We start from the raw sequence: 25,836 nt of genomic DNA, 5'->3' as shown, positions 1-25,836 counted from the left end.
CGCGCAAGTCGCCGGCGGCGACGAATTGTGCAATCCGTGAAAGCAACTCTCGATTCCCAAGTATGTATATGAAGACTCTCGGAGAGCCCTCCCCACCGCCGAGGACGTTGATGTATATATATATAGGTACTCGCGAGCTGCTGCACCACCAAGCGAATCATTTTTCCATACACGGTAAAAAAGAAGGAAATAAATGTCTCCTGGCTTTTTTCTCTCGCTGCAGTACGGGTGTTGCGCAACTTTTCAAGAGCAAGTGGGAATTGCGCTGATTGAGAGTCGGATTCGAGATTAATTTTTCGCTTGAAAAAGATCGAGTCTATAGTATACAGAAGCAACACGTATGTAAGATCCCCGTAACCGTAAATTTGGCCCTTTTATGAAAAAAAGGGAATCTTCCCGTTACCCTCGAACCGGCGAGAAAAAAAGTTCCCAACCCCTCCTCTCCGCAATCCCAGACACACCGGAGACACTGTATACCCGAGTTTCCGGCAGTTCGCGTCGTAAATTAAGTAACGGGCGCAGATCAACCCGTTCGCTCTCGTTGACCGTTGAGGAGCAGAGGATGTTCCCTATATCTATGCACACACTTATACCTGACGCATACACTCGTACACACAACGTATACCTGGTCTCTCGCGTAATTTACGAGCACCGCGGGGGCGTGTTTATACATCGGCGGCTCTCGAGGTGTTGGACTATATTCTCCAAGTGCTACGGACAAAGGGCCGCCACAGGAGAGAAATATCGGATTAGGGCTTGTACACGAGTACGTGTATCGACTGCTATACCAATTTTCGCTACATGGTTACGTAACGCCGGCTAAAAAAGAATTTTTCAGCAGCAACATCGCAGTTTACAACCGGCACCGCTGCATATAAAGTCGCACAAGGTGAGCGGTACAGCTCTCGGCGGCGGCGGCGTTTGATTAGGTGACAATTGTGGCGCGTGCTAGCGAGCAAGCGACCCGCCGCGAGGATGAAAAGTATGCTGGCTAAATCAGTAAGATTGATTGCGACGCTTTCGAAACGCTGCGATGCAGTCCTCTCTCGTGGTGGGGAAAAAAGGGAGGTAAAAAACGTGCTGGCGACGATTTTTTTTTCATTATTCGTGTCAATGTTAAATTCGCGCGTGGAATGACAATGTTTACGGACGCGGCGCGCGAAATTTTACGGCTCTGTTTACATAACGTCAGGCGTGCGCGTACGCGAGAGAAAGAGTTGGCGCGAATAGGCGCGAGATTTTTTCGAAAATAGCCCGCGCGATCGATCAACCAACCCCCCGTGGTGCGGCGTAACAATAGGGCCGGTTAAAAACACAAGAGCGTATTTACAGAGACAACAGGATCTGCCGAGAGCAATTATCCCGCGCGATATAAGCCGCAACCCCGCCGGTCGGGAAAAAAACCTCGCCATTTGCCGCCGCGCGCTGCAGTGCACGTATATGTATAAACCCTATACACACGCTTCTCTCGCGAGAGATGGAAAGGAGGAAAGAGAGAAAGAGTATATTTAGTCTCGAAGGGAGGGGGCACTGGATCCGCGCCAAGCTCATCAACGAAAATGAAATCTAGGTCTCCGCTCGCGAGCGCAAGCAAACTCGACCTCATCCCTTTCTTATGCGCAGCGCATCGGCAGCCACGACGACGACTGCACTGACTCTCTGTATGTGTGTGTGTGTGTGTGTATATAAAGGAGAGTAGTTTGCTATTTTGCGTTCGATGATCGATTCCTTTTGAGCCGCGGGATCGGTATGCGCCGATCGGCTGATCTTGAAAGCTGGTGTAGTTTTTAGAGAGGTTGCCTAACGAGGCGTAATTGTACAGGAAAGAGATCGCGTTTGCAGAAGCAGCTACGATTGCGCGTTTTTAATCTCGCTTACAACAAATAAGTCAATATTTGAACTCTCGACGCAAGCGCGGGTCAATGATCGCGAAAATTCATAAGTGTATTTTTTGCGTCACCGACGCGCGCTCGTCTTTTTCGAGAAACCGGTGATTTGATTTCGCTTCGTGATTCAGTAAAAATCGTTATCAATTTCGTCATTACATACCCGAGCGAGCTTCGATAAATCTGATTATATACCTGCAGCGATCCCTGGATATCGAATTAAAATCCAGTCAAATTTCAAACTCCATCTCATCTAGACACAACATCGTCTGTCTCATCGCAATAAGACGATCGTGAGGCAAGAGCAACAACAATATAACAATTCCGAACAACCTACTCTCGCGGGCGCATCGGATTAGCCATCTAAATAAAAAAGAATCCCCATCCGCGGGCAAAAAGACGACCATATAAACGCGTTTTGCAACGATCCCCCTCTCTCGGGAGCCAAGAGCGAAGCCGCTAACGAAGGCTTTGCGCCGCCGGAAACACACAAAGTTGAGCTCGTGCGCGCAGCCGCGCTGTATACACTAGACACGTACACAGAGAGACTTGCGCAACTTCGCAAGGGTTTAGCCGGCGCCGCTACCGCTCCGAGTTTTCCTCGGCGCTCTATACAGCCGTGTTGCACGTTTTGCAGCGGCAGCTTCCCAGCACGCGGGGATTTCTTCATGCACTAGAGTGCGCGGATCTCCCGCTTCTCTATACGTGTTTATTATCGATTGTTTCTTTTTGCCGACGTTCGTTCGGCTCTCTCCGACAGAGCTAGAGAAGAGTTTTTTTCTTCGCGGAGAGTAAGGAGATATCGCATGGTAATGAGCCGATCGGGTGCGAGGGAGCACAGTGCGCTGTTCCTTCTCGAGGATAAAAGCTTTTTTTCGCAAGCGCATTGGTGTAATTTATATTATACGATATACGCTATACGCTCGTTTCTCCGTCTCGGGCAGAGAACTGCAACTGCTGTAAATATTTTATGAAAGCATCGCGAGCGTCAGATCCTCTCGCTGCCGCGCGATGTGAGCAATCGCCTCTTTTTTTCCTACCTGGAAGGAAAATAATGAAGTCGTAAAAGGTTGCGATATACGTATATATACTCGGCAGAAATACTTCGAAATACACAGATGAATTGATTCAGAATATCAGATAACTGCGCAGCTTTCGTAATTTCTGCCAAATTCGCGCGCGGCTGTATTACGGCCGCAGGTCTCTGCTTGTACCAGCACAATTCTTCATAAAGGAGCGCATTATCCTTCGAGGAGTATAAAAATTTGTATATACGCCGCTCTATGTAGGTGATAGTTTTTCCGAGAAGAAAAACGATAAATCCACCGACGGAGATTTACAGCGCCGGCATATTACCGTTTTTCATCACCTCTCACCTTGTCTATATACCTTATACACTGACACGGACACAAACACATAAAACGTCAGTCGCGCATTACTTTAAAATCCAACTTGACGCCCACCACCGCTGCGGCGTTCGACAAAAAAGCTCAAAACTTTTACAAACACCTCGGGTTTTTTCCGAAGAAAAAGGGCGATGTAACGCGGCGTTGCGCAACTGTCGCAAGTGTATACAGACCGTGTGCGTATACTATGTAACGGAAAAAAGTCTGGTCCAGAGGACCGGAAACGTTTCGGCTGCGCCTCGGGCGGAGAAAGCGCGTCTGTATGCGCGCAGCTCGCGGGGAATGACTCGATCTTTGCGCTGACGGATGGGGCTGACTCTCGTTATCTCGGTGGTGGATTTATTTATTTGTTTCAAATCGAGCAAGCTGCATACCTGTGGGCCTTTGCGTATACGAGAAAGCTGTAGTGGGTGAAGTATTAGTCGTGGCTTTAGTTTCAGATCGATGATCGAAAAGCGTAATGGGACGTTGTGTCACGCGGCGACGAGATACGACAAAAGAAGTGCGGGATAATTCTGTAACGTAATGCTGATGGAGTTCGTATCGTCGTCAACATCATGCGGAGAAAGTCTCGATTCGATATGTGTGTGCGCTACCGCGAAATTCGTCAGTGTCACCGCTTTCCTCTTATTAATATTTATTCGCTAATTATTTCCATCGATATGCATCTCCTCGCGAACCGACGTGCAAAAAACAAAGCCATAACCCATTGTCAAAACTTTCTTCAAACATCGATATCTCACAGTATCATCGTTAGGCATCATCATCAGTCATTATATACGCTTTTTTCTCCGTACCGGTAATGCGATCGTGATCGATCGATTCCCTCCGCCAATAGAACTCGATAATAATCACAGCGGCGAAATTAAGATTCGCCGCTCGAGGTTCATGTAACACACTCGGCGTTAGAGCGCGTTTACGCTCGCGAACGATAATTGACTATTTCGGCAACTCACCGAGCTCTCTATATACATATATATATATATATATATATATATATATATATATATATGTGTAACGGTTCCTCTAATGCGCGCAGAGTATATATCAGGTCTGTTGTACATTGGGCAATCGACGACTCGTTCTCGCTTGTGTGTACTTACTCACCCCCTCGCAGGATGTATGAGATTCGAGAATTTTTTTCGGACGCTTACCTGAAACAAAAAGAGAAAGGCGGATTATTAGTGAGATGATATTGTGCGGTGTATATATTATGGTTGCGAAACTGTAATATCGTTATAGACGTATAGACGAGTGTTTATCGTATTCGCGAGTTAATAATAAGATAATCGAAAATTCTGCATCGAAAGGAACGTTCTAGAGTGACTTCCTCTTTAAGCCTCAAAAACGAAAGTACAAAGTGCGTAGCTGCAGCTGCAGAGATTTAATGCACTTTTTAAATGCAGCACCTGCTTGGCTATACACTTAATAAGAAGCTCGAAAAATTAAGTTTTTCTTTTCGCTCGTTCGGGAGAGAGACGAGATAAAGCCGAATGTGAAAGTGTACATACGAAACGACGGCGGCGGCTCTCTCGGAACCTTTTTTTGATTCACGCACTTGGTCGCGGCTTTAATACACTTGCGTAATTCACGAAATCGCGCGCGCTCACGCAGCGAGCCGCTTTTTGCCGCGATAAATGTACGTTATATACGGCTACATTCAATAATATTCCTTTAATCATTTTTCACATCGCCATTTACATAATGACCGCTCAATTAAACACTCGTTACACTGCAACTTTGCATATCGGCCGCGGATTAAGCTCGAAACGAAAGACCCGTTTTGTCAATAAATAACGCGGATGATAACGACGAGCTTCTCTCGGCTAATTACCGTCGGTAAATTCCACTCTGCCGCGGCGCGAAAGAGAAAATCTTTCTAGCAACAGCCCCAGGGGTGGCTATGTGTGGACACTCCGGATTTTCGGATGCTACTGGGCATCGATAATCAGCTGACGTCAAAGAGGAGCCACAGGAGCGTGCGTGGATGCGAGCAGTGTGTGTATCCGAGAGGAAAAAAATTTAAACAATAATACCGGTTTATTCTTACTGCCAAAGAGAGATTACACGCGAGCAAAGAGTTACTTTCCATCCTGACCTACATTTGCGCGCTCGTGCGCGCGCGGTGCGTCGCGCCGCCGCTGACACTTGCCGACCCTGAGATTCTTTTGGTATGGTTCGGCTTCGCAAAAAAGCGTTTTTTTCCCAACGCTTGCCTTTTAATAAAGCGCTATTTTTTTCTATGCCTCAGTTGGCGTTAGATGAGTATCGGAGGAGGATTTGGTTTCGTTCGCGAAGCTCTGGTTTTTTGAAAAGGCGTTTGGAGACTGCAGCGCACGTGACCCTTTTGAATTTGTTTTATTGAATCGACGTTTTCCAACGCCTTTGGAAAATGTTCATGCGCGGTAACGTCGTTAATACGTTATCGACGTTAATTAATTTTATACATTTTATACGCTGCTTCAATTAGAGCCTGACACGTAAAACAGTAACATTAGCAATAATTCAAGAGAGAGCTTGTACCGCGTAACCGTATATAAATAACTATCAGCTCCAATTTACAATGTATAAACCTTCCACAGATTAACTCGCAAAATGCCAATTCCGTGGCGGCGGCACAACAATTTCATCCTATCAAGCGCGCCGCGAAAGCTCGAAAAAAATACTGGCTCATCCTCCAGTGGCCACAGTGGTAGAAGAAAAGGAAGAAAGAAGAAAATATGCAACATCCTCTCGCTCGCGCCGCGGATCTCCAAAACAGAAGCAAAGCGAAGAGCTGCAACCGCCAGCTCGGTCGTAAGTAAAATATTCGCTAATGGCATTATCTTCTCTCTCGCTCTCCGACTGTACTATAAACAAAGACAACGGCGGCGGCGGCGGCGGCGGCGGCGGCGAGAGACAACAGCGTGTAGTTCTCTCTAACGTAAGAAGTGATTGTTGTCGGCGGCCGAGCGCGAGCTGCGCGCGCGGATGTCGCAATGGGAAGTCTTGCGGCTCTCTCGCAACTTGCCGCTGTGTGTTGTAGTCGTCGGCGACAGGCCGGCGTTTCGCATCGACACACGGGGTATTTTAGGATTTTCTTTTCGTCTCCATCCGCGATATCGTTTTATGACGCCTATTCGAAATTGAATCCGAGAGCGACTTTCGAGGGAGAGGATCGTCTGGATTGTAATTGAAGAGAATAGCGCGGGGATGCTTAATTCTTAATCGATATACGACTGCACCGAGATCTCTCTGCATAATTTAGGACGAAAATAAGGATCGAAGCGCGGTTGAAATTCGAGGTTTTCTCATCTCGGAAAAATCGCGAGTAGACGCTGCAGCCAAGCCAGGCAATCTAGCAAATGCTACATAATTTTCCTTCTGAGTATGATTAAGCGCGACGTCGTAATTTATGATGAAATAAATTAGTCATCAGCAGGCTTTAATTTAGCGTAATGCTCCGATTAAGACTGGAATCCTAACTGCGCGCGATGCTTTGCAAAGCGGCCCCCGGGCTATATACGCTGCGCTATATAATGCAGCAGGACAATCCACGGCGCCAGCCGTAAATAAACAACTTTACGCATTCGGTATTCCCTTTTCTCGTTCATGAAAATGCAATTTTTCCTCGCCGGCGGAGAGAAAAGGGTATGCATATAGCTATAGGTGTGTACAGAGAGATGCGGCGCGGAATTCGATATAATTGATTTCTCTCGTTTCAAAGGACAGAGCGCGCCTCATGCACTAGGGTGAATATTCCCCTTCCGTACAGAGAGAGGGCTTTTTTATGGAATGACGCAAATCTTTATATTTAACATAGTGTATACAACGTGTACGCATCAGGGAAGAAAAATCAATCTTCCGTCTCTCCGAGCATCAGGTCGACTTTTAATCAAATTAAGCCACAGATGCGTGAATAATATGCGATGTTTAAAAGGCTGCATATTCTAGATAAATTGTATCTACGTAGCGCATCGTCCTCCGACACAACATGATCATCACGAAAAGCGTCTCGCGTCTGTCGCAGCGCGACGTCGGAAAAGGAATTTCGGATCTGTGTATGCACCTCTCGCGCATGCACATTCATGTATATAGAGCAATATACACACCTATATACGTATAGGCAGTAACGGTGTGAGGGAGGGAGAGAGAGAGAGAGAGAGAGAGGAACGCATGCGCGCGAGCGCAATCAAGTTCCTGAATCGAAAGTCAATATAGCGGCGGGAGAGAGAGAGAGAGAGAGAGAGAGAGAGAGAGAGAGAGAGAGAGAGAGAGAGAGAGAGCTGACAGTATACACCTCCTGCACACGGATGTGTACCTTCGTAGGTATAATATGCACGTGTGGTCGTGTATGTGCGACGAGTAGAGCATATAGCTCGCCAGTGGAAAGAGAGAGGGCATAAATAGACGAGAGGCGACGCATCGCGAATGAATTTTCGCATCTCGCTCTGTCTGCCACTCGCTTATATAGCGCACCGGGAACGTTTAGCCTCATTTAAATATTTATCGTAATCTATTCGATTATCACCCGGCGATGCGTAATCGATGGCGCGCCTATGGCGTTATTACACGCGGCTGGACTCTCTGCAAGCTATTATTGTTTGCAGCGGAGCTATAATGCAAATTTTGCGGTGCAGCGCTTTTGGCACTGATGCTCGCGCACTGGATTCTGGAACTGGCGTGCTTTACTTTGTTTTAATAATTTCTATGGGCGGTGATTACCGATCTCGGAGAAATTCTAAACTTTTTAAAAGCGATTCGATGATTACTTGTAAATGTGAATAACAACGTAAATAAAAGTACGAAACTTTTAATTTTACAGCCGGTCAATAAAAACGGAAACCGACAAAAACCGACTTCCGGACATGATCATCAGCATCGTCGAAAAACTTTCCAACCGCTCCGAAAAAAGAAAAGCCCGCAGCAGCTCCCTTTTTCATTACAAAACGACCGAGTTCCACACATCCGAGCTCACTTTCCGTCTCTCTCTCTCTCTCTCTCTCTCTCTCTCTCTCTCTCTCTCTCTCTCTCTCTCTCTCTCTCTCTCTCTCTTCCCGACCTATTACGACACGCGTTGCCTCATCGCCTGTATAACGCAATAATATAATCGAGCGGCCGCCGGTCTGTGATCAGCTCACCCGGTAAGGTAGTTTCCTCGCCGTCTCGCTTATCGCGGAAACTCGCGAGGTGTCGCTTCCGAGCAGCGCACAGTCGCCAAGCGGAGCAGCCAACGCCACCTACCGGCTACATCGGCAACGAGACATAATGCGTTTTTCGCAACGCGGCCGACGAGAAGAGAGCGGCCTTGCCAAGGCTGCGCACCGACCATCACTGGATGCAAAATTAAAAGTGTAAAGGGGAGTAGCCTACTTTCCGAGAGAAAGACAGAAGCTTTTTACGCCGTTTGTTTTGTAGATTACCGTTTCGGGATTGATTACTCAGCGAATGGGCTTTTATCAGTCCGCTACTTAACGTATCTCGTTGATTATGCCGATTCGAGTAACCAGAATTTAATGAAAAATTTATCTACAAAGCCGTTGGAGAATCTGATACCATGGAAGACCGTTGTAATATTAATTGCTATCGTAAAATCATAACGGTCGGCCGCAAGCGCGCACGCGAGAGAGGAACTTTGGAGTAATCGCGGTAATAAATAACGCGCGAGCGCATTGATTATCATTATTATTTTTTTCTTCAATGCAAAATAATTAGGCAAAGTATAATATAACGATGACTGCAACACGTTCGGTCGGAAATGTAAAGCATCGTGCACGCGAATTCTTTCGGAGCGACCGTTAGCCGATTTTATCGACGTTTTGTTATGATACACGCCGTGTTATATTCGTGCGGGTAATTGCAATTATTCCGGCGTCGCTGCATATTTGCCGAGCTTAGTCACGATTTTCATCGCGATAGCGCCTACTGGATGAAAACTATATCGCACGCGGGTGTCTCACCGCACTCGGGCTTTTCTACTGAGCTGGCGACTTTGTTCGAAATTTAGCTAAAGTTGTTTACGATAACAGTACGGCAATCTACTCGAGTGACTTAACGATTCTCCTCTCTCCCATCGCTTAAGTACGGCCGTTACACACAGCAACAGCGAAGTCGCATCTGTACGCGCGAAAGGCTTCCCTGTCAGAGACCTTTTTTTCCCCGTCGAGATGCGCGCGAGCAATAAGCCTGTTAAACAAAGAAAACCAGCTGTCTCAGAAAGGGCTCTTGAATTTTCGTTTTTCTATAACGCCGATGCTCTTCCTTTCGCTTCCTCTAATCGGCGCATCACGAGCGCTAATTAAGACCGTCGCGCAAAAACGTTCGTGGCCTCGACGATCCCAATTATCCCGAAAAGCAATCGTCCGCTCGAATCTCTCCCGGTCATTAAGTCTCTCTCTCTCTCTCTCTCTCTCTCTCTCTCTCTCTCTCTCTCTGAGCTCCAAGCGCAACCATCTGCCGAAGGGTATACGTATATGCAGGAGTAGAGCCGCGTGTTCTCACGACGATATTCCCCGAAAAAGCCCGCACCGCGAGAGCAATAATTACCCCCCACCTGAAAATGCACGTACGTATATAGCCCGCAGTCGCCTTGCGCAATACTTTTTGGATGCTTATCGCCGTCGTATTACAAAGTCCGGGCGTTGCGTGTACGTATACGTAACGTGTGTGTATGTGTAGAGAGAGAGACGCGAGCACGTGGTGGTGCGATAACGGTGCTTCGGTAATATAACTGCGTCAGAGAGAGAGAGAGAGAGAGAGGAGGAGGTGGCGAAGGGCTAGCGGTACCAGCGAGCGGTGCCGTTACTTGACCGACAGATCCGCTAGCACGGACGCGCCGCCGCCGGTATCTTCTCTCTCTCTCTCTCTCTCTCTCTCTCTCTCTCTCTCTCTCTCTCTCTCTCTCTCCTCTTTCTCTTTCTGCCTCTTCTTCGCCTTCTTTTTGTTTGTCGCGCTTCCCTCTCTCTCGCCAACTTCGCTGGCTTAGGAGCGCCGAGCGTGTAGGCATGTTGTTGTTCTCCGCGACGCCCTTTGTATACAGACACACACGCAGGGCTCCGCGGGAGGTGAGAGTGTCTTTTGGGATGCTACAAATAAAAAACTCGCCGGGAATGTGATACCTGTTCCGGTGATGGGAGGCGAGGACAGTTGAGAACTGCTGATGTCCGGAGGCTGTTGCGTTTGCGTGGTCTGCTGCTGCTGTTGCGGCGTCGTTGGCTGGGCCACGGTCTGCTGCTGCTGCTGGGGACTGTTGGCAGCCACGCTCGTGGCACCGGGACTTCCCGCACTCTCCGCCATCCTTGCCCCTTTTTTACCTTTTTTTCGTCCGTTCGCGATTTTAATTTAGCTGTCTCGTCGATTGGAAGAAGAAGACACTGTGCAGCTCAGACGAGTCGTGGCATTGCGCACGCTTCAGTTTTTTCTTTCCCCTAGATATTGAATTACTTGAACTACACTTGGTTAACGAGTTACGGATTACACTATTTACGTGCGGGAGACACGCGAAAGAGAGAGAAAGCTCGATTAATTGGCTACTTGCTTAAGCGAGTGCTACGTTGCTCGAAAATTGGCTAATGGATCAATTATTCACTAGTTTATATCGGCTAATCTCGTGGCTTTGCGTATGCCGTTTATTAGCGCGATCGCGACGACTGTTGCCCTCGACGCAGCGGAGCTGCTTGCAGCTTCCGCAGGTGATTCGCGGAATTCGGGAGCCATCTTTGCGCGAGACTCTTGAGCTATGTGTTTTTTTTCCACTCCGGGAGCCTCCGACTGACACACTCTCGATCTGCAAGAAAAACTCGTGTCTCAATCTCGCTCTTGGTCATGCACTCGCACACAGGCCAGGTCCTCTCTGCACAGAATCGCGTCGGACGCACGCGCGAATTTGTCTTGCTAATATGCACCGCTGGCAATTAAATTCACCTGGCATTCCTCGTTAAATCGCGCCAGCCGATTGTCACCCGGGGACTCAATTATATACGTCCTACTCGCAAAAACGGAAGAAGTGACACTCGACCTTAGGCTCTTTCTCGCGCGCGCGCGCGCGCTGTCTCTCTTGTACGATCTCCGCGAGGGGTGAACACATGCAGGCTACAGAGTCAATAGGTCAGTGGGCTTTGTCTAGCGCGCGAATTTTTTTTCTTCCTCCCCTTCGCCAACTAGTTCGTTGCGTCGGTTTTGTTGCCGGGTCGCGTGTTATCGTTTTTCACGCTCTACGATAGAAAAAAAAAATGGTGACGTTTGCCGCTATCGGAGCTTTTTTAAGAATAATTTCGTTCCGATACGGCCGACGGTTTTACAGCGGGAGTACGAATGGCTGGGACGTTTTCATTGAGATGGTACAAAAGCTCGCGGTTGAATTTATTGGCTCCGTAGCGTATCCCGGTTGTTTGTAATGACACTCGCGGCCGAAAGCTGCGTAAAGTAACCTCTGAATCTATCGTCCAAACGTTGCACCACCGAGACTGGGGTTCGCTTTTGAAATAAAAAAAACTCGGAAGATACCACGCACGGACACTCTCAAGGATTAGTCGATCTTTCAGCGGAGCTGCAGGGCCCACCCCAGGAGGAAGAGACTCTCGCGCGCGCGTGTGTACATCCGCGGTATCTCCGCGGACTACGTAACCCCGCGCTTTCACGCGCGCGCCTCGAAAAATCGATATCGCCCCCAAAGTTCAGCCCGATCCTCCCCCCGTACGCGCACACCTCGACTGCTCGCAGCTCTCTTTCTCTCTCAAGCACACATTCTCTCTCAGTCTCTCTCTCTCACTGGCACGAGGAAAATGGTGGAACGTCGCTGCAGGGGCTGCTCCGTCGTGTGCTGATCGTCGTAGAAAAGCTCTCCCCGAGGCAGAGGATCCCCTGGATACTCGCACTGTGCGTGTGTACGCGCCGCGGCGGATGTGTACGTGCGTGACGTTTTCGGGCGCGCTGCACTTATGGGGGGAAAAAGCAGTAGCAGCAGCGGCGGACACACCGAGCACACGCGTTACGTATATCGGAATAGGGGGCTACAAGCGCGCGCGCGAGAAAGAGCGAGAGAGAAGGACTGTCTGCCTGTCTCTCTCACCCGCTCGCAAGCTCCGAGCGTGTGCGCAGAGAGGGCTGTGGGTCACCGGGCGAGACGCTAGATGGCGGGCTGGCTTGCCAGGGGATGCTGCCGAGCCACCTACGCCAGAACGGCCACCCCCGGGGGGTCGGGTTACGCTCGACGCGGCGCTGCGAGCCTAGTGCGAGCTTGCGCTGGCGCCATCGATGGCCGATCCTGGGAGTCGCTGCTTTTTCGAAGGGGCTTCCTCTTTCTTAAACTAAATACAAGAGAACTCCTTCCCTGCAAGCCTCCCTTAGATTGTTTACGTCGCCGAGCGCACGTGTCGGTTACACCTATCCGCCAAGCTTTAATTATTCCGGCGACTTCCTGGATCCGCGCACTGATCAATACTCCTCTGCCGCTGCCAAGTGGTGGCGCGGGGGCGGTGAAAGCGAGAGTAGTCTCCGGCGCCGGGCTGTGTCTCTCTCACTCTCTCTCTATACATATACATACGCGGCGAAAGGGTTGTAGCGCAGAGCGAGAGGGAGACTCCTTTTCACGGGCCGACCTTGTTCCCCCTGTCCCACTTACCTGGCGATTCCCCCTTAACTCTCCGTCCTCCCCCTGAGCTGCTGTTGCCGTCACCCTTTTATGCGAGCTTTTTGAGCGACGGCTGCGGTTTCAATGGGGCTTTTTAGATGCTGTATCGGAGCTCTTTGATGTTTGGGGGAGATGCTTTTTTTCGTCGCTTGGGTTGTACGCTCTGATACCGTCTGTTACTACTGGCGAGCCTTGCGTTTTGTTTTTCAAGATTTGTTTGCGTTGCGCGTTTTGAGGCTCAGTTTAAACCTAGCTTTCTGCGCTTTTTCAGAGTATAACAACCAAATTTTTCAACATTAAAAAACTCCCCATCGCCCCTGCACATTCCGTCGACGACAGGGACGTACATTGCTGACGGTCGGTAAATCCTCCCCCGCGAACTTCGATCAACAAAAAAGCTCACCCTCGCCGAGCGCTCAAGTGTAACCGGGGCCGCTCAGCTGGTGCATGCGCTCTGGGGCTCGATTGGTGAACTCGCCCTCCTTCGATCGGCGTGTATATTCAACCCTGCCCCCGGAGAGCTTCTTCCTCCCTCTCCCGCCCTCTCTGTGTGAAAAAGCTCCCTCTTTCACTCGCTCGGCAGAAAGCTGCTCTTATCAACAGCGAACTATCGGGCGCAGGCGTTGCAGGGTGCTGCGCTCTGATGTCGATTGCGGGTAGCGAAGGGTCATTTTAATTTTTTTCGTATTTTTTTACAACAAATTTTGAATCGCGATAATTTAAGCGGCTATTGGGTACAACGCGGTCGACCTTACGACGCTCGAGTTGGCCTATACTCGGGAGAATTGCACAGGCTCATCAGGCACACACGACTCTCGCCAAACACGGCCTGATGATTCGGAATCACAGGCTATTCGCGGATCTCGGCTATGTGATTTATCAGATGGCAGGTTGCGTAACGCGATCCGTCTCTTTAATCAGGCCGATCGGGTGTGAACACGGTAATTTTCTATTTATCCGCTGCCCTCTCGAGCTTTTTTCCTTTTCGGAAATTCGCGAGCGGTCTGGCGGATAAATATTCGCGAAATTTGTATACGTATATAGCTAGGAATTAATGCGTGAAAATCAAATATCGTGGGTAAACTTACGTGATAAACAGCGGTCGATAACGTGAACGTTTCGCTTACTTACCTGGAACAAAAACAGAGGAGAATTGCAATTAGATGCGTGTTTACACACACGGGCGCATATATTATTAATAATGTTCGTTACATAATGTGCATGCGGTTCGGTCAACGTTTGGATACATGCAAATATCACACGGTCATGGTGTTAAAACTCGTCTGTCGTACTCGGAACGCCACTACTAACGCGACAGACGAGCCACACCATTCGTATATAAAAGTACTTTTCTAACTACGATAACAACAGTCGAGTCATTCTCATCGCGGGTCATGATGAATGAGAGAAAAAATCTGCCGACGTCGCGCGACAATTATCTACCCTACGGGAAAATGCGCGAGCAGTGCGGCTGACGGGCGCGCACGAGCGCCATAAGTAGGTAAAGATCGAGTATTATATACAGTTAGCGGTACCGGTTCCGCGGATGCTGCGCCGGCTAAACGCCGCGTTTCGCCTTCGCGTGTACAACACACACATCCATACGGATGGTCTGGGCATTTCGCAACTTCGGAAAGCCGATCGGCTCGACTGTACGAGACGGATTTCCCCGTAAAATCTCCGCGTAGCAGACGACAGCGATATTTAACGGGCGATTCGTCTCGAAACTCTGTGGGAAAGCGGGAGAGGATCGCGAAAAAATCTAACGGTCTTTCTCTCATTCCGCGAAGAAAACGCAGTCGCACACCCCGTCGGCTACACGTATAGCTGTTAAAGTTGTGCGCCACTGCAGCCATGACGGAGAGAAAGTCCGCGCGCGCCGATGCGCCGTTATAACGAGACTCTCCTTCTCTTCTCCGCTGCCACCTCCTCTTCTGCTTCTGCTGCTACTGAGGCATACCGTTATAGCCGCCGCGCTGCGGCATGTACAGCTATTGCTCGTCTTCGCACAGCTGTTTCTAATGGCGCGATGGTATATAGCGCGAGACACGTGCGCGTCGTGCAGCGCTCTCTGTATACTGCAGGGGAGAGAGAGAGGAGGTGGTTTGTTGTTGTATACCAGGGGGGCATCACGAGCGTGTACGCGAGATGCGAGAGATTATGTGCGCGCGAGAGCTTGATAAATATGGGATTCTGTATTTTTTCTTTCGCTGTGCTGGAGATTGATTCGCCATGATCGCTGGAGATTGCCGATGGTGTTTTGCGCCGGGGCGAGGATCACTGATTCGATCTTCGACGCTGGTATGGAGCTGATAGCTCTGATCAATAGTTATCTTGCAGTTAAAGCACGAATGGCTCGAGCGATAGGCCAACAAGAGCCAGTTTTGACGTGGGTGACGAGCCTCTATATGAGCACTGGGCTCGCAGACTTGGATCTCGCGCCTCAACCCCGAGAAATCCAAGAAATCGCTTCCTCTCCCTCAAGCCCACACGAATTCCCACAAGTCCGCCTACCGAATTTTCGCCCTTAGCGGTATATCACCGCATCACGCAACGTTCGACCGCAGAGACCTCCCCCCCTATCACCTGCAGCAGCAGCAGCTCACGTATACAGGCGCGGTAGCAGGCATTCCTGGAAGCGCTTCAAGTTCAAGCATAACGTACACGCCGCTGCAGCGCGACCCAGTGACGGGACCACCCGTACCAGCATCGCTTTTCCCGCAAAAAGCCGCAGCGACGGCGGCGGCACGGGAGGTCAAAGACACGGGAGGTCAGGACTGTTACTGCAGCGCATACACACACGGGCTGCAGTAGCATGTGTCGAAAGGTGGAATAGCGGTGACGACTCCCCACTTCCCTCTCCGTCTCTCTGTTTTCTGCAGTATACCATACACACACGTCGAGTCCTTTGAGAACGAGGGAGAGAGAGAAGAGGCCAAGTATCAAAGCTCGTTCGCGATCACGTAATGTAGGCTCGTCGGCGAATGTACCGTAAGATGCCACGTTACGTCACAGCGCGCGCGAAGAGAAAGAGAAAGAGGGAACGAAGGAGAGATTCCCGTACGAAGTTCTCTCTCTCCGCGTGTTGTGTGTGTGTACGTGAGCGCCGAGTATAAAACGACAGGCGGTGGGGATACTAAGCGCCGTAAGGACGAGGAGAAGGGAGAGAAGGAGCTGGAGAACAGTAGGAGGTAAGTGTATAGCGTAGCGGGAGTTATCGAAAAATGACCGAACCTCGCGGCGGGCTCGCTCGATTAATCGATGGAAAATTTTTCCAAAGCCGCGCCGGCGAGTTATTATTCAAATCACCGATCAGCCGTTGCGCAATGAGGCAATCAAAATTCTTCGGCTTTTCGAAAAATTCGATATGGGCACACTCAGAATGAATCGCGAGAAGCGTGACTCGCCGTTCAGGAGAAAATACGCTTGCGTTGTATTTTGAAACTAAATCCGCGCGCACAGTGTCATCGACCCGCGTGATTCAAGCGGCGTTACAGCTGACGCGCTCAATGAGCTGGCCGTACGCGCATCAGCAGTTCTAAAAAAATCGCAGCCGAACTTCAAGCCTCGTCTCCCCCGCCTACCTCGAGAGAAGCGCAAGCACACCCTCTCGTCGTAAAAGACCGCGCGCGGCTTGTAAGTATAAGTAAAGAGCGGCGAGAAGAAGCGAAAAAAAAGAAGAAGAAGCGGCGGAGGCACACTGTGTAATAATGCATAACGGTACGCCGTCGCATGTCCGGGTTCAACGCCGCCGCCGCCACGCAAATTAAGGACCGCGCGCTGCAGCCGCGTTTATTAGCGATTTTTCCGCGGAGTCGTGCGGACCGCGCTTGAATAACGAGAATTATCGCGGACGACAGTATAAAGTAGCGAGAGAGAGGTAGGTATCTGCCGATGAATATCGCGGGGTCATTCGCGAGTCCCGTGTATAAACGTGTACACAGCCGGGGAGATTTACTGTTAGCCGCGAGAGAGATCCCTCGAGAGAGGGAGAGAACTCGCGGGAGGTATACGTATGTTGATTAATGATTAGAGCCCGGGTTAATTGATTGCGCGCGACTGCACGAGTGTACGCGATGATAATGAAGATTTCCTTCGAGTATATAACCCGCCCATGTATTCCGATGCGTATCTCGGTACGATTAATTTTTTTTAGATCGTCGCCGATCTCCACATCTGCGCATTCCTGAAACGGCCGCTGTTATATTTCACAGTAACGCATTTCCTTGCGAAAACGCTGACCATAGAGGCGAACGCGTCAGATTGCAAAACACACTCCGCTCGCGGAGTCATTGGCCGCGGACTAGAGAGCCCTCGCGATCGTCGCTTTATTAATTCGCGCGCGTAGGCAAATAAATGACGCACGCGCGCCCACGAAATTCGCATTGTGTAATAACACGACGAGGGACACACGGCACTAATCGATTCGCGACCAGCCGTATAGATAAGACTCGCCGCGTGTGCGCGCGCCACATGGGAAAATACGGAGCCCTTAATTGAATGCTTATTTTTAACGGCTGCGGAAATCTTAATCTTCCCCCACACGCACCGCGCGCGCGCGCGCGCTTATCGCAGTTGACGGATTTGATTTCGCGCAACTTCCTGCTATACCTATACGCCCACTTGGTTTTCGAAAGAACTCGCGGTCTTATTTGCTTTTCTTCTTGAATCGCGCGGGCGTAGCCGAAAATCCGGGAACTAATGGCCACTGCAGAGAAGAGAGCGAGTTTACGTATGAGAAAAAACAAGCGGCAGCTCGCGGATAAATTTGCGCGTACAGGGTGCTTGACCTTTGGTCCGACCCTTGCGCGACGTTAACCCTTATATGCGCGCGGAGTCATTTGCATATTTATCGCGTACATGCAGCAGCAGTGGCCGTTTATGTATTCGCACATGCGCGCGTGGCTCGGCGTTAATGAGCGTTTTGCCTTTCTCAAAGTCTCGACCGCGCGGCTTCTTTCTTTTTGTACCAAACTTTGAGATTTGTGGCGCGACTCGACTGGCTCTAATTATATGCGCGCGGCGATTTTTGAGAAAATTTTTCCCTGACCCACTTGCGGACCACGTGTAAATTTTTCCTTCCCCCGCGGCTCTCTAATTACGAATACTCCTTTTATATAAGCGTTCCAGGGGAATAATTTACTGCCCGCTGTAAAAACTCAATCACGAAGTGTTCCTTTGTGCGCAGGAGTAGGGAACAAAGGAGAAAAATGACTCGCACGTATTTTTTACTCCTTACCGCACTCATCGTCGCTCGAGGAGAGTAATGCTCGTAAAGCATCATCGCAAGAGAGAGCCGAGATGGCCCGTCAAACCTGAAGGGATAAGACCAGTTGGACGAGAGATGGATGTACGGGATTTAACGAGAGAAAGAGAAAGACTTTACTCTACCGGTTTTCAATGGCAGCTTGCTCAATCGAAGTTTCGAGGCTTTGTTATTTTTTACGAGGACTCCAACGCCTCTCAGCGTTTACGCTCCGGCTCGTTTAGGATTCAAATAAGTAAAAAATTGTTCATAACCCTGTTGGTGAATTTTCCGTGGCGAAAAACGCGAGTGAAAAACAACGGACCCTTCTCGCGCTCGTAATCACTACGATCGCGCGTCTCGATCACGAGTCGTTCGTCGAAGGAACATCAGGGCTCCTCGTTGGAATTGGCTGCTCACTCCGCCATCATCAGCAGTGACTCGCGCACAGTTACGAGGCCGAGGCGGTTTGACCAGGTAGACGCGTTCGCCACGTGGTGAGACGAGGTCGTTGGCCTCGAGCTGCGCCGGTAACAACTCTCGACGCCGCGAGTATAGCCCTTTACGGCCGAAACTCGTACTCGCTTACGCCCCCCGGAAGCGACTCGCGGCGGGCTTCGTTAGTCATTTTCGGCGTACACACCTTAAAAGAAAGAGGAGCGTGGAACAAACAGGCATATTCGCTGCTCAACGTTTTAGAAAAAAATACAGCCAACCCGTTACACACCAAATTGAACCTTATCAGCTTACACAATTTTCGCCCTTCTCCGCTCAAAGCCGGGCTCCATTCACACAGCGGCTCCGTCACCCGAGACACGGCGTTCTTCCCGCGTCGAAACTCGATATCGCGCGCGGCACGTCCTGATAATGACGGGACTCGGGAGAGCATACCACACCGCGCGCGCGCCGGATTATACGCGCGGCCGACCGTGACTTTGAACTCTCCCGGCGCGCGGCGCGTTGCATTATATCGTCGAGAAAATTGTTGTATATGGTCGCGCGCGTGCAGCTCGCCGATGGATTTTTCGGAATGTGGCGAAAATTGAGGAAGCTGTTTTGCCTCTCGCCGTGATTAACGGCCTCCGCGCTGCGTAACGCACGCGACGTGTGAGCTTGCAAATTTCGAGCGATTAGGATATTGGAATTCTCGGCGGGCTCGGAGGATAATGTCGATCGAATCGCCGTTATTACGATTCCTCGGCCTTTGAAAGTGTCGGGGCTGCGCGTTTGGGGTTTCCCCGCGAGAGAAGTAGAAGAGGTCTGTATAAATGTCCTTGCCGATCGCCGGGTTTTTCCCGCGAGGTCGTTAAATCGGTATAAGCCGATTTATTTTTTACGGTCTGCGGTGCCGTAAATCAACGCGTTAACAGCCAAAAATTCAACATCCCACGCCTCCCTCGACTATACGAATCCCAGTATCGTCACCCCCTTCGATGAGAAAACCGAAAAAGAAACGCGCGCACCGGCCGCTACACGAAACAAGAGCAGCCAAGCCGAAAAAGAAAAGAGATGGAGAGAAGAATCAAAGAGAAGGAGCCGACCTGACTATATATATATATATATATATATATATATATATATATATATATATATATATATATACGCAGGTACGTAGCGCGTTTCGTAAAGCGGGACCCCGAACACCTGCGGTCGACGACCCTGCTGTGCGTGCGCACGTATATATCGCGCTCGGGCTCACGAAAAATTCCTCCTCATGCGTATACGCGCACCTTGTACACAATCGTGGACGCCGGACTCGCGAGGCTCTTTTATATCCTAGGAATCCGATATGTATTCGGACTTTATACGTCTCGTATTATGACCCTTTCATTTTACGCTGGGAATCTCGCGCTTATAACGAAGCGACGTTACACATGAAAATAGATCGTTAATTCTCTTATGCTCCGCACCGCTGCCGGACATGTCGACCGACTGGTTTCGGCGACGGAGAGATCATTCGATACTATTCTCGGATTATAATTGATGCGGGGTATTTTTAACAAGCTACAGTTACGCGCCAGGGCATATAATTTATACGTAACGTGCACACAGCATACGCACAAGTCGGTGCAATAAAACGGCGCACGCGGCTCAATTAATATTCCCATTCTTGAATTTTAATGACTGTAACAGTTTCCTTATCGAGGAAAAAACGTTTTGATTTCTTTTCAGAGAGCAGCGAGTGTGAATGCAAGAAGCAGAGGATCATCCCGCAGGATTTCATCATCTCTCTCTCTCTCTCTCTCTCTCTCTCTCAAGCAAATGAAACGAGCCGAAGAGGAAAAAAGAGAGAAGAATCCCGAAGCGGATCGGATCGCCGGCTCGCCGCGGCTAATAGACTCCCGGGAATCAAAAAGACTAGCAGCAGCGCCGTGCGCTATGATGCAAGCGCGATATCTCGCTCAGACGACGACGTCGCGGCCAAAGAAAACAGCTGGTAGCGGCCAAGAGAGAGAGAGAAGAAACGAGTCACGCAGAGTTCAATGACTCAGGCGCGCTCCTGACTCGCCTTGAGCTTCCTCTCCACCTCCTCCTCATCATCCTTTTCTTCTTCGCGCGAGTAGCGTGCGTTACTCCTTTTTTTCTCTCTCCTCCTTCTTCTTCATCGTCTCTCGAGTCGTTGACGCTCTTGTGTGTACGGAGAGTAGTGCATTGCCACTAGAGCGACACTGCGCATTGTGTGAGTGCGTGACTCACGTGTGCCAACGAGGGGCTGCTCTCTCTCTCTCTCTCTCTCTCTCTCTCTCTCTCTCGACACACGTGTCGGGATTGGGTTACCGGAGAGCTGCATCTCTCGTCCCTCGCGATGATGCAGAGGCCTTAACGAAGCCGAGTGTCGCAATATTTTGAAATTGCCGCATGCTTACAATCAGCCCTCGCCACACAAATCAAAAGACAGCCCCGTAAAAACAAAGAGCTCGTTCATTATCCGGCGTGACATCTCTCGGCTTTTTGTGTCTATCCGCGCGATCGCCATTAAGTAATATTCTCCGTGTAGAAACAGAGAGTAACGGTACGCGCGACGATCACGAGTCACGTTTTCGGCGTCCAATCGGTATGCGCGCCGCGTGCGCGCGGGCCCTTTTGGGGAAAAATTCAAAACAGCTCGCTCGCGCCCGTATGCATACGCTTTTCGCGCTGGAAATTAAAAGCCGCAACTCGCGGCTCAAAAGGCGTGTCTCCTATCCGCGCACACGTACCTGCACATGTATAGCCTCTCGGACAAGTGTGTACATACACAAACACACAGAGCTATACACAGCGCTCGCAGGTATACGCACGCGCGGGTCGTTGAACTTGGCTTTTGTTCGTGTGGCCGTATACGCACTCTCGGCCGGCGCACGCGGGCCAACGAAAACGAGTAGGATAGAGTCGAGGCGCCCGGAACCGATCCGGAAAAGTCGATCGATCCCACACGCCTTATCTCCATCAAGGTCTTTGCCACCTGCCGCGGCGCTTTCTTCGACAGGATCTTTCTTTTTTTCCCAGCTGCGAGAAAGAGAGAATTGGATCCGGGAGCGATGGTGCGTGCGAGAGGGGGTTGCGACGATCGGGAAATCGATTCTCGTTTTTTCGGAGGAAGCCGAATCCCGAGCACGCGATGGTCGGTTCTTGCGGGTATTGTGTGTGTGTGTGTGTGTGTGTAGGGAATCGGTTATTATTAGCCGGCGAGTACGTATACGCGTACATAACACAAAAGAGGATTCCGCGCGATTAAGCTCGCGGTGTACTGCACGCCCGGCTCTATTAATAGACAGATATACACGGAACGGACATAACTGTATACAGCTACCTAATAATTCATCGTTCTCCGCAACTCGTTCGATTCGAAAGAAAAGCACACACATGCGCAGTCCTAATCGCCAATCCATCGCATAGGCAGCCGTTAATGACCGAAACCCCCTGGAGAAGCAGCCCCTGCCCTCTCCCTATCAAGCCCGCAGAGCGACAAAGGGAATGAAAAAAGAGCCGCCGCCGCTGAGTAGAGCCCCTGTGCGCGCGATATAGATCAGTGATATTACTGCACGGGACGTGGCGTATGCGCTTTTCCTCGTTGTTTATTAATTATGGATCGATAGCCGCACACAGGTACACACACACACACACACCTGTTCTCCCCATCACGCATTCGCGCGTGCATCGAGCTGTGCATATAGCGGTGTGTGCATGTGTTACGCGCGCGGCGGAGGTTTTATGTCCTTCCCCAGAGGCGTCAGTGTGTTACTGACCCCGAGTGACCCTGCGCCGCGCCGCGGGTATACACGCTACTACCGCGGTCGCGTACGGCGCCGATTTCAATTTTCGACGCTCGCGCGGAAACTTTGCATTACAGCGAGCTTTGCGTATACCGATAAATGTAGAAAAATTGAATACAAATGATCTCGTTAACGAGTTCGTTATCCTGCGGCGCGGATCAAAACAACGGCCCTTGATAGGGCGTCACGGCTCGATCGACGCGTGTAAACACGACAGTTGCGGAGAAGACTCGGCGAATAACGGCAGATTCATTCACCGCTCGGTCGTGCGCGCGCGGGATTCGCTCGAGTGCGCCGTGAGAAAACGGTAAAAAAAGCGCGAGCCTCGGCGAATGCCGTTTCACGGGGCGACGATTGCCGTCATCTTCGAGACATTATAACCCAGTGCGAAAACTCACCTCTGATGGTGCTCGGCATGGTGAGGTCCGTAATCGCATATCCTGCCGATGGCCAAAGTGGGTGAATGCGTTTCTATCGGCGACGAACAGACGGAAAATTTCACTTCACTGTGTATCGTTGCGCGGTCGACACTGTCGCAGAGAGAGAAAGAGCCACGTCTCAGTGTTTTTCTTTGCAAAACGCAACCCCGGCTCTTTAGCCTCCCGGAGAGTCAATGGCCGCTCGGCTACGTGGCTCGACGCACAAGGGGGGTAGTAGCGCTGGCTCTAGAGAGATGGATCGTCAGGTGGAGAACTTCCACCGCATTTTGGAGCACGCCGGTTGCACTCCGGCCATGTATTCCACACTTTCGACGCTGACGATCGACGAGGACGTTGTTACAAGCGACGACGGGACATCGGCACTTTGCTCACTGCATCCATGTGCACTTAGCGCTGGACGTGTTGCTGCTGGTCGACGGATCACAGATTTTACCCAAAATACAATATTACAATCACACACTGAGGGATATCGTTGCCGGCGAGTGTTTCTCGATTGTCCGAGACGCGCGCGAGCCCGTCACCCGGTCAGCACCACCGACTCGCACCCACTGTGTGTCGGTTATTCGGTCGAGGAGTGACAGAAAGAGCGAGAGACTGAGAGAGAGATAGAAGATAGAGGAGTTAGCGGGCGGAGGAACACACCGGAGCTACAGGACCGGAGTGCGTCCGCGGGTGTACGGACGACACGAGAGTCGGAGAGAGTCGCGTCGCGCGCCAGAGAGAGAGAGAGAGAGAGAGAGAGAGAGAGAGAGAGAGAGAGAGCCTACACGGGAAAAGGAGAAGAGCGAGAGAAGGTCGGTGGTTCGGTGGTGGTGGCCGATGAGTGACTCGTATACCGGCTTACGGTACACAGAGATCCACAGGTGCGAGAGAGCTGCGCGCGCCCCCTCCTATGCCCCCTCCCTCTGCTCCCCCCGCGAGTCTTATGAGCGAGCGCGCAACCCCACGATCGCATCCCCACTTCCTTCTCTCCTTCTTCTTCTCTCTGCCGCCGTCGCCGCCACCGCTTTGGTTCCTCAGGGCGACCGCGAACGTCCTTCCGGAATTTAGGCAAATCCTCTCCGTGTTATCTCATCGGAGTCGTCGACTCTCGCCGCGCTCTCGAGCGCGCCTTTATTTATACGCCTCGATTCTCGCGGCCTGTATTTCGAGATATCGACTTTTTTGCATAAATCGCTGCGGCGTCTAAAAATACGCGCCTAATTTTAGCCTCCGAACTTTCGTTCGCTCGTTTTCGTGCGCTTCGCGCAATCTTGCTAAATTTGAATGCGAGCGCGATAGCAGCTCTCGGTAAAAACAACGTTTCGGCGCGCGATCCTGCGTGTAATGCAAGTACTCGTTGGCTCTCTCTCTCTCTCTCTCTCTCTCTCTCTCGGCGCGAGAGGAAGGCATTGACCTCGAATTCCTTGAGCCGTCAATTTTTAATTACATCACCGCGCGCTCTGCACCTCGTGTGTACAACCTGTGCCGAGTTGAATGCACCCGATAACAACGATTCGAAATCCAACTGAATTCGAGCTACGGCTTTTGGAATAGCGCATCGACGAAACAGTGGCAATGACCGCGAAGCGCTCGGATCAGCGAATTCTCGTTACGTCAGGCTTTCACGCAACTCCGTCGAATTCCTCCCGATCCAACGAATATTTCGTCCTTGTGGCATCGAAAATCCCATGGTTGATCGGTTCATCGCTCCCCGAAAAACCCGGCAAGGCTCGCTCGGCGCTTTAAACTCTCAAGGTAGGCCGTCGACCGCGCTCGCGCACATTTACATCATCCAGTCCCCGAATTCCTCTCTCGCTCCTCGATCGTCGGGCCCAAAGGCGTATGTACTCGGTGATGTGCAAGTGCGCCCAGCGCGTCGAAATTTAATGAAGCGACATTGACCTTGCTCGATTCGCGCGCGCGCAGGGAGAAAGACCTGCGCGAAAAAACAAGGCGGAAGCGCCGAATGTAGGTAGGCTACAGTGTGTAATACGTGCAAAGACGAGCGGACCAATGGGAGAGCGAGCCGAAAATGGAGTGCCGGAGAGCGTGGGGAGTGGAGGGAGACCAGGGGGCCGTTGCCATTTCGGAGATTGTTGAACTATGCGGGTTGATGACTCTTTCGCTGCTCGAGGAAGGAGTTTCGAGCTCTTACCTCTGTGTTGTATGTACGCTTAACGCCGAGCGCGCAACCTGACTCAAGGATTTTAACAGCAGGGAGAGCTTCTTTTGATGCGAATCATCGCTATTTCTTCGAGGGATGCGTCACTGCTTATTTTTAAGCGAGATTTCGTGCACCGGTTGAATCCGATTTCGTCATATTACGCTGTTTACCCTCTTCTCCTCTCGCCTAGCCGAAAAATCCTCTCCAGCTCGAGGAGGAGAGCCTCTCCAGTATGTACCTCCCGAAATTCCCGCGGAAAAGCCGTCCACGAGTGTTTCGGCGGAAGAGCCCGGCAAACAGCCGGTACGACATTCGAATCGATATAGACATCGACTTGCGGCTCTCTGGGCTAGGAATATGAGAATAAAGAAAAAAGAGCTGCCGACCTGTACACGACTCGCTGCTGTAGAGTACGTATGATCGATTGACGCGGGAACAGAGGGACGTCAACGACGACGGCGACGACGACGACGACCGGCGAGGTGTATAAGGCACATCTCTCTCTCTCTCTCTCTCTCTCTCTCTCTCTCTCTCTCCCTCTCACTCTCTCGCGAAGAGCTAAAGGCCAGCCGTGCGTCTTATAACCGAATGTGAATATTCCAATGGTCAATGACCCCGGGAGAGCCGGCAGCAGTCGCGTAGAGGCGGCCTTTGGCGCCGAACCCGGCCAGAGCCTCTACACTCTCTCTCTCTCTCTCTCTCTCTCTCTCTCTCTCTCTCTCTCTCTCTCTCTCTCTCTCTCTGTATACGCGTACGACGTACGACGAGAGGGGGTTGGCTGATGACCGGCGATAATCGTATCGGGGCAGCTCCCTCCGGTCTTTAAATTTTTCGCGGAGCCGTAAAT

General features: G+C 50.7%; 1 protein-coding gene across 11 annotated transcripts in view; it reads right to left on the bottom strand.

Moving 5' to 3' along the window:
• The window catches only part of LOC100119499 (probable nuclear hormone receptor HR3), a 57,458-nt gene extending 33,825 nt beyond the window's left edge, over window positions 1-23,633 (bottom strand). For 6 of the 11 annotated variants that reach the window (XM_016986225.3, XM_031932718.2, XM_031932717.2 and 3 more), the window contains exon 1: window positions 10,390-12,342. In XM_016986225.3, coding sequence (XP_016841714.2) covers window positions 10,390-10,567 — 178 coding nt within the window. In that variant the 5' untranslated portion in view covers window positions 10,568-12,342. Of the gene's footprint in view, window positions 1-10,389; window positions 12,343-22,801 lie in introns of those variants that run through there. The other 5 variants (XM_031932713.1, XM_031932714.1, XM_031932716.1 and 2 more) reach the window with 5 other exon arrangements.
• Window positions 23,634-25,836: the final 2,203 nt, after the last annotated feature.

The sequence above is a fragment of the Nasonia vitripennis genome, chromosome 5 (assembly GCF_009193385.2).
Source record: "Nasonia vitripennis strain AsymCx chromosome 5, Nvit_psr_1.1, whole genome shotgun sequence".
NCBI classification, from domain to species: domain Eukaryota; kingdom Metazoa; phylum Arthropoda; class Insecta; order Hymenoptera; family Pteromalidae; genus Nasonia; species Nasonia vitripennis.
The sequence above is the reverse complement of the archived record's forward strand: the minus strand, read 5'-3'. Positions and strand labels throughout refer to the sequence as shown.